The following is a 14,023-nucleotide window of genomic DNA, read 5'->3' as shown; positions in this document are numbered from 1 at the left end:
GCAATTTAAGGAGATTAAATATTTAACTTAAAAATTATATAGATATAAACAGTAATATAGATGCCAGGAAAAAAAGAGATGACATGTTTTTGTAATAATTACCTTAAACCTATAAACTTGTTTTTATCAGTAATCAGATAATCGCACGATTCAGCTAAATATAATACATATCGATGTCTATCATATTCGTTCTCTCATCGAACGAAAAAAAAATCGATAAAATTATGTAACTATTTTACATTGAAAATATATTTTTATTTTGTATATCAATTCGACGTGGATAGGATACATACACATAGCTTAGTTATTTCTTTTTACAATCTTCTGTTAGTTACATATGTACTGTATTTCGATACCGAGTGACAATCATGCAGCGCGTAATTTAACATTCGTTCGATTTTTTATGCATACAATCATGAATGTTCGAATAATTGTCATCTGATGATGTGAATGTTGGTCGTGTAATAGCATACGTTTATAATAAGAAGCATATACATACGTGTTTAAATATTATACATTTTTAGCAAAACATACAAAAATGCGACAGTACTTGCTGTGTTCTCTAATCGGGCTTATAAATATACAATACATATATATTTGTATTTATTAGATTGTTCATTTGGACCGTGCAAATTGCATTCGCACGTTTATCTACTCAAAATGCAAGATTTATTCTGCGAATAAATCTAGATGCACTTTGATAACAAGGATGGTTTTTTTCGTAGTTTCAGTGACAGTGATTAGTATTAAATAATTATATACGTATATTTTCAGGTACAAGATATGCATTTTATGTACATCGAGGGAGGCGAAGATGAAAGAATTAATTAAAAGAATTGCCTCTTTGTATAATGTTTACATTAAATAGTTTTTTGGTGTTATAATTTATTCGTTTATAAATATATTCTAAATTTTATGGAAGCTTATTATTACTATGTAATCAGAGTTTTTATTATTTCAAAATAATAAATTTTTTTCATCAACTAACAAGATCTCTATATAATGGAGAAAATTTATAACAATAATAATCTTTTTATTCGACGAAGTATAAATTATATATATAATTCTACAATAGAAAATATAATAAACATTACCTTTAATTGAATTAATTTTGCATAACTTGTACCTCTATTTATTGTATTCCAGAAGAGAGAGACTTTAATAGTTCAAGAAAATAATCGATTTAATTAAATGGTCGATAGTTTTTAAAAGTTTGTCCTCATAAAAGATTATATATAATAATATTTATAAGTTACATAACAAACAGGACTAGGACTTAATACATAAGATATATCACTACTTATTTGAGTTCATTTAAAAATGGTACAGTTGAAAATTTATATACTAAATTAGTTTAGTAGTAGGAAGTAATGTAGAAACGGGCAAATGAATATAAAATTCCTAAAATATTTGCCTATTTCTATTCTTATATTAAATAAATCATTAAAATAGTCAATATTTATACCATTAGTCAATTGCTGACTTAAATGTTTTCTCATCAAAACTAAATTTCAACATGAATAACAACACAAGAATACCTTATAAATACCTCATAAAGATTTTGATAACAAATGCGAAACAGATGATTGCATTTTAATATATATAACTATTTATTTAAATATATGGGCCTGTCAATTTATCATTAATCATCATTTAACATAAATATGATTTTTCTTTTAATGGAGGATTTTGTGTTAACTTCTTTTAAAATTTATCATTAAAAAAATTCAATTCTATTTCAAGAGGCATTGTATGTTGTTTTTGTTGTCTGTGTTGTAACTGAATGTATATATATATATATATATATATATATATATATATATATATATATACACGTATATATAAACCATGTTTGAAGGGAATTCATGATCCTTGCATTTACATTCAGGAACTATTATTTATGTATAACCAAATATATATTATTACACAAACATTTCTTTAGAAAATGGAGAGGGGGGAGGAGAGGGATAATTCCATCGATACAACATTTTTGAAGATGATTCCATTGAATTAATATGCTTTTGCTGTACTCATTACCTTCCTGAACTGTTCTGATATCTAGTACAGAAAAAAAAAAAAAATATATATATATATATATATATGAATAAGCATGTGCTCTCTTAGCACTATTAAACTGATCATTTGCTTACTATCTTGATATTCTATCAGAACGATTCGTAACAGAGACCACCAATTGTATCTGATTTATGATCAGACATAATAACATAATCACAAAAATAAGTTCTGGGGTATTCTCCCTTCTTCCGGAATATTTCAGAGTATGATGATATCTATATAATTTGATTTCAATTTCGACATTATCGATATCCATATAATATTCACTGAAAGAGTGCAGTTATATCCCAAATTTTAATAACACGATCCTGCCCGATAGTCAACAATCTTCTCTTAGGAGCATCCAAGTCCATCCCAATGACACTGTGTTTGGCATCGTGGAAAGATGCTAGGGACAACTGGCTATATAAAGCAAAAGTGATTCATTTATTATACTCATCTCATGATATTTCCGTGAACATTCCTAAACAAAACGTGACTTACTTCTCAGATTTGAGTTGTATATGACACTGGTCGCAGACTCTCACTTCGAACTCGAAGCCCATCGACGGTATCGGTATTCGTTGTGACGTACAGCGGGCACACAACGCGCGCCCACAATAGCGGCAATGATGCTGCCTCAATCCTAATTGTCGTTGATCCATCATTGCTTTTATATTCCAGAAAAACGGTCTGCCACAGGCCTAAATTCATTCATTTTAAATCAATGTCGCAAATCAAGTAACGCGAAATTTGAAAATCTTGCATGAACATACCTGACAGATGTCAGATTCGACCCAAGCTGCAGTTTCTTTCCTATTTGCTGCCATATTCCAGCATACGATTACACCATCTTCGCCTCCAGATAAAAGCAAACGTTCATTACTTGCGTAACATAATGCTGTCACTTTGTTGCTACAAGAAAATTAGAATATTTGTTAAAGATAATTAAAATATTTTTTACACACAAAAAGTTAAAATTAAAATAATTTTTTCGTATATACTCACTGGTGTCCTTGTAATTCATAAGCAGTGCCTTGACGACCTCCAATGTCCCAAACAATAATGCTTTGATCAAAACTTCCAGAAAACAACAACTGTTTTTCAGAATCCCAAGCTAATGTATGGATACTTCCTGTATGTGCTTTTAATGTAGTAATAAAGGTAACACCACTATTATCCAGCTTTAACATTGCTATTTGACCAGAATAGTCTCCTACGAAAGCATGTTTGGATTGGTCATCATATCTATATATGCATGTGAGTTAAGTTTCTTATAGATGTATCTCATGATTATATCATTATGGTATATATTGTTTCTACATTGTAAAAACTTTTATTTACGAAAATATTTTAACTTTGTAAAAGGATACTGTAGAGCGGTATACCATGCATCTGTCTGGTATGATCCCAATTTCTGTCCTGTTTCAGAACTGTGGAGTTGAAATAATTTATCACGACCTATACTTAAAACCCATTCAGACTCTGGTGCAAAAATAATTCCTGTGACTCGTGCTTGATGAGCCAGATAATCACGCATAGCTGTCATTCGATTATAATCTTGCTCCAAGATAAATTCCTGTAATTATAAAGCCAAACGTTTATACAAATTATATATAATTCTAACAAATAATAAAATAAAAATTAAATAATCATTTAACATACATTTATACTTCCGTTATCCAAGCCAACAAACAATTGTCTTGTTTCTATGCAATAATACATGGAAGTAGCACCTGCTGGCATATATTGACAGATGCTTGGCCAATAATGGCCAGAATCTCGCTTCAGCCATACTCTAACCGTCCTATTAAAAAGAAAAAAAAGATGATAAAAAATAAATCATAAGAAAATAATATTAAAACTAATTATTAAAAAAAAATTGTTAAGTACTTAAAAATAATATAACATTATATAAAAAATAATTATATATATCAGAATGTTTTTTTTCCTATTACATATCAATGATTTCATACTTGTTATATACTTGCTGTATAGTAAAAATTAATTATATTTTTCAAAGATATTTTTGAAGTATGCTATTTTTAAGGTATATATTCATGTAAAATCTATATTTCATCTTGACAATATCACTTGACCATTTAATGTTTTAAGTGGCAAATAAATTTATTTTGACAAAATGATAATTTCGAGGTGTAGATATAATAAATAATGATATAAGCATGTATATATAAGATAGAGAGATAGAGGAAGATAGTGTCAAAGGTGTGTCCACATAAAAGGATTACGCGTAATTTTAACACTTAGAGTAATGAATTTTGCTAAAATCGAGGTAAAATCAATACTACAAGGACAATCGGTGAAGGGAAACGTACAAAACCACCGACATACATAGGAAAAACGTCTAATTCCGAAAAATACATGCTCCTGCATGACTAGTACCTGTCATCGCAAATACTGATTACACCTTCTTCCCGCGGAATAATAATAGCGGCGTTAACATCGTCGCTGCAGCCCTCCAATTTCGACAGCAGTACCGGCTTGCGATTGCTGCTGAATTTATCGTGATTTACTCCCGGGGCGGGCTTTATCTCCGCTGCCATTCTCAATTGTTCTCAGCCACGCGCGAACGTAATTCCTTAATACTATTGTCATTTGACAGTTGTCAGTCTTCCTATGTTGACCGCGGTTTATGTGTTACAAAGATGTCTTCTTCTTCTTCGTAATTGGACTTATACCATAGTATAAATATACACAGTTACGACACTATTGTTCCCAACAGACCAAGTTTCTAGTACGCATGCGTCAGTCGTAAAAATTGGTAACCAACCAGAATAAAGGAACTAAAATTCCTTTCTTCTGATTGGTCATGTAATTTTTTAATTCATAACAATTAATTAAAAATAAATTAGGATTTAACTAACTAGGTGAATAACATATTATTAGATACAGGAAGAATCATAGTAAATGACGATGACATAAATGATAACCCAAATATTATTTGATTTTTAATGAGCACACTACATTTTTTTAGACATGATTTGCGCTGTAATTAATGCTTCATCAGTTTCAATACTCTATGCAAAATTGCTGTGCATATTGCATATTGTATTGTATTGTAGAATTTAATTTCTGATTTCTCTTTATTTCTTAAGCATAATGCGCCGGTGGTACCGTTAAATCTTGTAAAACAGCCAATTGTTCCTCTGTAAACTGTTGCGCGTGACCATTCATGCCTGTCCAGCCATCATAATGCGTTCGTTTGAAATCACTCAGAGTCTTCCTTATTGTCATCTGTAATTCAAATATGAATCATAAGGAACCTTATTATACATACATCTCTTTAGTATTCATATCTTCATTAATTATATAACCGATATAATTTGATTTGCAAACATATATGTGTATACATGTAGTATTAGTAATATTTAAGCAAAAAAAAAAAAAAAAAAAAATATCACAAAAAATGGAAGAAAAATGACAAAATTACCGGAATTGGTTGCGGATCATTCATATGAAAGCCGAGATGTTCGAAGATTGAAGGCACGTATTTCGGCACATCATATGGATGGGCGCGAATAAAAGCACATAGCCCGAGTACACCCGTATGACGTATACGTATCGCATCGATCTTTTCTGTATTTCTCGTCGCATTGTCGATTTGGCTATTTTTCTTGTGCAATCGCATTTTCGTTTTTCTCTTGAATTTCTCCTAAAGTCATAGGATATATTTCAAGTCTTAACTATTTTTAAAACGCTAGTGCAATTATTATGTGAGACAAAAGCTCTAAGTAGTTTTTAGCAACTTACCAATAGCTTTTCTTCATCCGCGATGAATGTACAATGCAACAATCCACCGAGAACGAGACTAGCCTTCTCCCTGACCTCTAAACGTTCGTCCTCTAATAAGCGCAGAACGATATTCTTAACGCAATCGATCCACGATACATTACTAAGAATTATACTCATGTTATGAAAAACTAATACTTGAAGGAATTCCAAGCTAGTGAATCTAGCAGACCACGACGAGTGCTCAGACATCATCTTTACTGCGTTCAATGCTACTGGCATCACCTCCGGTAATGTCAACGCTTGCGCGAGTGTTGCCAAAGTGCATAAACACAACTTATTGAGCTCCTCGTCCGCTTCCGAATTTTCTAATTGACATAGGATTGGAAATATCTCATAAAATTCTGGTTTCGCAGCGAATTGCGAACGAGATAGACTACCTATAATCCATTTACAAACAGTTTTTAACAATCTTTTGGGAACTTCCTCTTCTTCCGCCTTGGATACTTCTTTTAATTCGTCGAATGAAACATTAGCAACTTTTTCTAATAAATTCTTCTCTTTATCTAGACCATTCAATTTAGTTGCATCATCGTCCTTTATAAGTTGCTTTAAATTTGGTATAATTTTATCAATCAAAGTCTGCATTTGCGGAACTGCAGTGTCAGACGAGCCATACGGAAATTTTAGTTCACCATCAAATATGGTAACCAGCACTGATCCTAAGCGTTCGCGAACGTTCTGAAACGGATTAGTTAATAATCGATTTTCCAGGCGCACCAATAGACGTTGCAGTAACTCTACGACTCGCCAAGACTGTTGATTCAAAGCGCTTTGTAGCACGTAAAGACGACCGCATTCTACAAACGAAGATTCCGAATCTTTCAGATGTGGCTCCTCCATTAGGCACTCTAGTAGCCAGTGATGCCTATTTGGATCTCTACGTTGTAATGCCGTCGCAAAGCATATACCCCAGTCCATGACAGTTTCCTCTGTTAGATTTGTAATCGCGGTTCTTATAATGGGCAATAAAGCTTGCCACATGTCACTTGTCATCCGAAATGGCCAGTGCTTGGCACCTTTAATTATCCCAGCTGTGATTTCCGCAACGCATCGTTGGCTGTTCTCGTGCTTGTCCGCCACTAGTCGTTGCAAATGCGGCAGAAAATATTTCAAATGGGCGATCCCATGATTGCGAAATAAGCCTTTAAATAGAAAACATCTGGACGCATTGAATTTGTCCTTGCCCTTCTTCTCTTCCAGACTAAGGTAACTTATGAACTTCTCGATGTTCTGTGGATTGTCAAAAAAGAGATGGACTTCTCGTTCGCAATCTGTTAGCTCGCGCACTTCCATATCGAGACACGGTTGTTGAGATGAAGGAGCATATACTTCTAAGGTTTTCGGCCAGACATAATAGCCGATGTGTGATTTGTGAGCATATCTAGATTCATCCCATTGCTCGGTAGTCAGCGGACGAGTCTCATAATTGTACTGAAGCCAAGAATTATCACTTCTTACTCCAGGCGTGATAATTTGACTTTGTGATCGTTTTTTCTTTAATGTGCTCTTGTTGGACAAACTGCATATATCAACTGTCACCTTTAAGTAAATATTTTAATGCATGTATAACTACAATTTATATAAATAGTTCATATTTATTATATAAAATTTAATAAAAGAGGCATACTTTTGGATGTTTTCGTTTTTGTTGTTTCAACATAAATATCACTATTTTAATAGCAATCTTTCTTTGTTCCAAGGAATCATGTATAAGCGTTTGTAAGAAATAACGCACTATTTTTGCAGAATAAATATGATTTGGATGAACCAAATCCCGTATAAAACTCATTGCCATTAATTTATGCCGCCAGTGTAGAGATTCTTCAAGTATACAACGTAATAATTCATCAAGTAGAGCAGTATATGCCACCACATTAGATTCACTGAGTTGCTTTAAGTTTTGCATGCCTTTTTGTATCTGAATATTATCAGGCTGCGACAGTGTCGGTTGAGGAAAGTTTTTCCATAATTCACACGCAGCTATCAGGCATCTGTCGGGTACTTCAAGTTCTATCGTACTCGTAAAAAAATATTTAGTTATAGTATCTACAATGTTCTCCTTCAAAAGAATCACAGAATGTTTCTCGGATGGCTTGGAAAGTACGATAGCTGGCCATAATGATCTCAACATATTCCAGTCTGCTTCTGTAATAATGGAAACATGTTGCGGTCCGAGTAGCATATACAAGACACCCTGTTTTCAAATAGTTCAAAAATTTAATGTTGATGTTTCTTTCAGCAAATAATTTTTATAGTTAGCATTTTTAACATAACTATGATTATTACCTTATAGGCATCATGATGTTTTTCGGTATCCTTTGCCAAAATATCGAGAAGGCTAGGAACTAAAAATGTATAAGAATATGGGAAATTCTTGAGGACAGAGAAAAGGCTGGCTTGAGCTTTCGAGCGTACGTTCGCGTATCTGCTTATCGCCAGTGTGAATAATTCCAACATTATTCGTTTATGAGTCTCTGTTAGTGCAACCGATTGCGCAAACGTTCGCAGTTCATGTTGAATGTCACAACGTTCCAATATCAATGGACCCACTCGATCCTTGTTTCCTATCAATTTATCTTCGAATACTCTTTTGGTGAGTTGAAAAGCCTTGTGTTGAGCGTCATATACTTCGCGCAGTTGTATTTTCCCCAGTAACAAACTAGTCCAAATCTGCAATTTGAATAAAATATTTTTAAGAAAACGATAAAATAAAAATTTGAACTAATTAAAAAAATCTATGGCATAACATTTTTCTAAAAATATATAAAAATACGCCTCAAAATATTTAAAATTTTTAATAAATCTAAGATGTAGTTTTATAATTTTTTTTCTCTTCTTAGTAAGACTCAATGAATTTCTGAATTATAGATACATTGCTTAAAAAAATATGTGTACATACACATTTTTGTACAATATATGTGTTTGTGATGAGATTGACCGAATTCTACTAGCGATTAATTTTCAAATAAAACACTTCATGAAATGATTTGTATACATGTGTATATGTCTGTGTGTATACATAAACACACACACACACACATATATATATGTACATACAAACGTACGCACCCGTATTAATACAAAGAAACTCTTTGTATTGTCTTCTGCATTTTCAAGCATTGTCCGTTGAACTTGACTCATAATCTCAGCGAGATAATGTCTAACATTGCTACCATCAGGCATTGTAACATGTCCACTCATTCCATATACAGGCATTATAGATATATTCCACTCTATGGAAGATTTAACTACTTCAAGTGGTGTTTCTGTCCAAACTGGTAGGACAGATTCAGAACCAGAAAGAATGCTACATATGATATTTAAAGTAGCAAGCAACTCCTCCCTACAATTATTTACATGATTATTAATCTATGTATGTTATCATTTGAAATAGCTTTAATCTAAACAGTTTACATAAAATAATCAATGTAAATTTTATGACTTTGTTTTCTATTTCTGTAAAGTAATTAAAAACGCATATGTGCTTTTATTAAATTCAAATATAAAATACTGAAATAAAAATTTTATTAACTGACCTACTTAATGTTTTTGAATCTTTACAGTATCCATTAAGCTTGTCAATTTGAACTGTTAAATATCTTGCAAATATTCGTTGTATAGCAGCAATCTCTTCTTCACCAGGAATATACCATTTGATGTGAAAGTTATCAATATTTACACTTTGACCCCAATCTCTAATGTAAGGATAGTCTGGATCATTGTAGTCTCTCTTGCTGGATCTATACTGGCATGGAATGATAGTCGACAATGACCAGAGGATAGATTTTAATAGATGACAAGCTAGTTTATTTCCGTCTGTCGATCTTAACAGTAGAATGCGATCGAGGACCTTGAGCAACGTGTCCATATGTGGTATCAAGTTATTTCCTGGAGTATCGACAATTGCGGACAATATGAGCATAGCATGTAGAAGGCGATGATCCAAGTTCTCCTCCTTCAGCACGTCTTCTTCCTCACTGACGAGCGGTAAGATTGTTTGCGTAAGCACAGGCACTAGTGTACGCAGTGTATCACGTCCGTTGAAGCGAGAGAAACTCTTACACACAACCGCTGCCAATTGGCCTGCAACCTTTGTCTCGAGAATCCGTTCTGTCATGAATGTATGCAATTTATGCAAAGCGCTTTTGAAAATCGCGTCGCTAGTCTCCATTAAAAGTGTCGCGCATACGCCAGCGAGTGCCGTTTCCGCGCTCGATTCTAGTTTGCTCTTTAAGTCATTGCCGCGGCTCTCGAGTCGCACATTCTCCAACGAACTCGAGTCTATAAACATGAATATTCTATCTAGAAATTGTAATATAAAATCTTCAAAACGCGACGTTGCCTCGCAAATTATCCTTTCATCCTCTGTCATAATTGCAGTTGATCTAGAAGAATCCACAATTGGAATTAGCGTGGCATAAACAGAAATGAAACGGAACGTAGCAAAACATTTTCCAACGTCATTTGGATCGATACCAGGTAAGGATGAAAATAACAATGGTAGTACGTGCATTGGTCCTTCCGAGAATGTGTAACCTGTAAAAGACAAAAATAAAATTTATATATATATGTGGTAGAGATGGATATATATATTCGAGAAAAAGACAAATATTTTCAACAAAATACATGGTAGCAGCATGTCATTGAACACAAACAACAGGAAATCCAAGTACTAAACAAAGTTTTATTTTGATTTATGAAGTGTCCTTGAATATATCTTTGCAATGTATATCTATAATATATAACATTGTTAATTTCATACCTTTATTTATATTTCTAGGACCTTGTACCATTGGTTTGGCAACAGCTACCATACAGATCATTGAGGCTGTAAGTTTATGTGGTTCAGTCAAAGAATCGAATGTAGAATACATTCTTTCTAACATATTAGGTATTACTAAATTCGGTCTCATAGTAGCAAGATACTGAAGAGCATGACAGGCGTCGGTTACACCAGTTTTACTGAACATAGCTGTCATAGCTACAGGTAACATACTCTTAACAAAAGCATCGACATCACTATCAGTTAATTTGTAATTGTCAGGAATTGAAGTTTCCCATGTTCGTTTACCATATTTTTCTCTGAAATCAAATAAACAAAGTACACTTATTTAATTGGATATTTTAATACAAATGTATTTTAAAATATATTATATTTGCTGGATTTTATAGAATAATAATGTAGAATAATATAAATATTACAATCAAAGTGCAAATATTAAATACATACATGTGTAAGCGTAAAATAAATTGATATGGAAGTTTGATAAGAAGTTCCTTTAACTTTATCAACCACCGTCCAAAATTGGCTGAATGAAAATATGTTTCTATAGTTTTTAAAAACTTTTCCAAATACATCTGTGCGCTTGAGCCATTTCCCTGTATAAAATATATATATATATAAATAAAATTAATGTATATATGTAAGTAATAAGACGATTTAGACAGAGTGTAAACAAACTTTAACAAAATATTTGGAGAATTATTCTGAATATAAAAATTGTCACATAAACACAAGTTTTTAATATTCATACAATTATCAAGAGTTTTAAGATTTTACTACTGTCATAGTAAAATTGCATATTTGATACAATGTAACTTTTAAATAATTAGAACAAAAGAATGTATAATATTACATATTTATAGATAATTTTCATAATAAATTATCGAAATGTTTCTTGAGTAAATTTTAAAACTTTTGCTTAAAACTTGCATATTTGATACAGTGTAACTTTTTAAATAATTAGAACAAAAGAATGTAAAATATTACTTATTTATAGTTAATTTTCATAATAAATTATCAAAATGTTTCTTGAGCAAATTTTAAAACTTTTGCTTAAAATTAAATATTGAGAATAGAACCTGTAAAATTTTTTAATCCCTCAAATAATCTATCAAAGTTTTTCCTCTTGTTCTGAATCAACCTATATACATACACACAAACACTTGAAAAGAATATATCATATACTATTCATATGCTAATTGTGCAATCTTACCAAAACCCCTACTATCCATATAGTTATTGGTGCTATTTCTAGTTTATGATGTTTGTTGTTTTGTGTCTGTTTATATGTTACTGGCAAATTTAAGCATCGTATAAATCTAGTAAACATCAAGGGAAAATGTGGTTCCCAGTCGATATATCCAATATTGTGAGATGCCAGTCTTGCCATTAACCACATCATATTGTTTTCCCATTGTGGCGCATTGTGACACACTTTCCACATAGTCATAAATTCATCAAACCATAATTGATATCCAATGGAATGATGCTCGGGAGGTAGTTGCAATGGTAAAAAACATTCTAAAGTGTGAAGACTTTTACCCATCGTACAGTAAAAAGGACACAATGTTGGTCTTAGCTCATCTAATATTTCTTGAGTGGCATTCAACTGTTGCAACAATATCATTAAATATAGAATTAGTTACACTCTGAATTAGTTACACTCTGAAAAAGTCTTTTTCTTTTAAAAAATATTCTTACAGGAAAATAAATCTTTACAGAGTGAATCAAGCAATATAATATATTTTTCAAACATGAAGGATATCGGTATATTCCTATTGAGTTCTCTTTTAAAAGATGCATTATTTCATATAAAGGTCTCCATGGAAGTTCTAGTTCATCAGGCCTAATTAATTCTTTTTTCCTGAAAAAAGGAGAATTAACTATATCAAATCAACTTCTATAAGAAAATAATTTTGTAACAGCAAGAAATCTGATTAAATCTTTACAACTTTATGTATATAGATTTTGTTTAGATATAATATAAATTGATACATATATATCAATCAAGTTTTTGTCTCAAAAGATCATATTTATATTTAAAATCTACTTCTTCTTAAATAAAATTTATTTTCTTATTTTCTGGAGTAAGTTTTCTATTTAACTTGTAATTTAAAAATTTTTATCATAAATATATATATCTTTTGAAACTATCTTAGGTATCAAACAATACAAAACTGTCTAATATACAAACTAAATTTATAATGTTCTTGAATATCTATTTCTCTTACTTCAATAATAAAATTAAGGTAGGGCCAAATACGTTGATAAGACTTGGATTCAAATTTGGTATGGTAACAAGCTCGTACATCAATTTTACAAACGCTATGTGATCTTCCTTACTAAACTTCATTCCATATAGCTTTATATATCTAGAAAACCAATCAAAATCAAATGTTAGAAATAAGCATAATAAAATATAAAAATAATTTATGATTCCAAGAGCAGGATTACATATTGCTTACATATTTAATCTGCCTGTCCAAAAGACACATCCTGGCTTGAGCTCACGTAACATGACTGCACGTCCCAGATTTCCTTTGATCTCGGCAAGCCATACTCGCGACTCCTCGTCGAGCTTGTCTGCGTAGGGTAACAATTTATTGTACACTAACTCCTTTTGCGGTCGAAAGCCCAGACAATTTATCCTGGATAACGGTTGTTTCTGCGGATTATCCTCTTCGCTGCGATTGCACTCGTCAATTATCATCTCGCTTTCCATTGTTACTTAACATTGACAGCGAGCAGTCAAAAATGATTAGACTCGATTGACTGAGTTTGACAAAGCGTCTGCGAACGCGCGTAGTTGAATCAGCAATGGCAATAACTTGCTTGTCGCAATAGTTTCCTCATTTCTATCCAGTCATGTTTTCCGCTCCCATGTTTGTTACGGTTACTTGCAATCTGAACTCAGCTGAATTTTATGAAGAAAACGCTGTCATCATGGGTCGTGCGCCATCTGTGGTCACTACTGTCAAATCCACAAATGCCCTAAATTGTGCAGCTTCATTCTAAAGCCTTGTGTTTATCATGATAGTACTCGATCCGAGATGTCAGTCCGAGAAATGTGTAGCCAATAAAATTGCCGCATTTCCATGAAAACTGCAAACTGATTGGCTACACATTTTTTGAAATTATAACGCGAATCGTGAACACAAACCTTTAGGCTTGAATGTTTGGCTAGGTATATATGAAGGCGAATTGTGTGAACGGATCTGCAGTTTGTCATCTTGAAGCCAATCAAATCGAAGAAGAAGAGGCGAACTACATTTGAACAGATTTTTGTAAAAGTTAATTTTAATACTCTGTTTCTTTTCTGCAACGATTGATATAATCGTTTATATATAATTAATATTTTTAATATTTATTATA

At 32.2% G+C, this 14,023-nt stretch overlaps 2 protein-coding genes across 3 annotated transcripts; both read right to left on the bottom strand.

The window, feature by feature from the left end:
• Positions 1-233: 233 nt before the first annotated feature.
• Positions 234-4,721, bottom strand: Wdfy2 (WD repeat and FYVE domain containing 2). Of its 2 annotated transcripts, XR_012046644.1 has the most exons (8): positions 4,459-4,721; positions 3,721-3,862; positions 3,429-3,634; positions 3,064-3,303; positions 2,832-2,970; positions 2,560-2,759; positions 2,151-2,478; positions 234-2,058 (listed from the first exon to the last, which is right to left on the bottom strand). XR_012046644.1 is itself a non-coding variant. In XM_072892040.1 (7 exons), the coding sequence occupies exons 1-7, from the start codon at positions 4,617-4,619 to the stop codon at positions 2,340-2,342; spliced, it is 1,227 nt and encodes a 408-aa protein (XP_072748141.1). In that variant the 5' UTR covers positions 4,620-4,721; the 3' UTR covers positions 234-2,339. The 2 variants fall into 2 exon arrangements, 1 of the variants encoding a protein (XP_072748141.1); XM_072892040.1 differs by having other exon boundaries at positions 234-2,478.
• Positions 4,722-4,999: 278 nt separating this feature from the next.
• LOC140665676 (proteasome activator complex subunit 4B) lies at positions 5,000-13,588 on the bottom strand. Its single transcript, XM_072892039.1, has 13 exons — positions 13,117-13,588; positions 12,883-13,023; positions 12,353-12,515; positions 11,865-12,260; positions 11,099-11,247; positions 10,631-10,950; positions 9,405-10,404; positions 8,938-9,211; positions 8,155-8,538; positions 7,496-8,062; positions 5,827-7,407; positions 5,507-5,728; positions 5,000-5,310 (listed from the first exon to the last, which is right to left on the bottom strand). Exons 1-13 carry the CDS (start codon positions 13,371-13,373, stop codon positions 5,167-5,169), a joined length of 5,598 nt encoding a protein of 1,865 aa, XP_072748140.1. The 5' UTR covers positions 13,374-13,588; the 3' UTR covers positions 5,000-5,166.
• Between the last annotated feature and the right edge of the window lie 435 nt (positions 13,589-14,023).

Source organism: Anoplolepis gracilipes, chromosome 5, assembly GCF_047496725.1.
Source record: "Anoplolepis gracilipes chromosome 5, ASM4749672v1, whole genome shotgun sequence".
NCBI lineage: Eukaryota > Metazoa > Arthropoda > Insecta > Hymenoptera > Formicidae > Anoplolepis > Anoplolepis gracilipes.
This window is presented reverse-complemented; position numbering and strand designations above follow the sequence as displayed.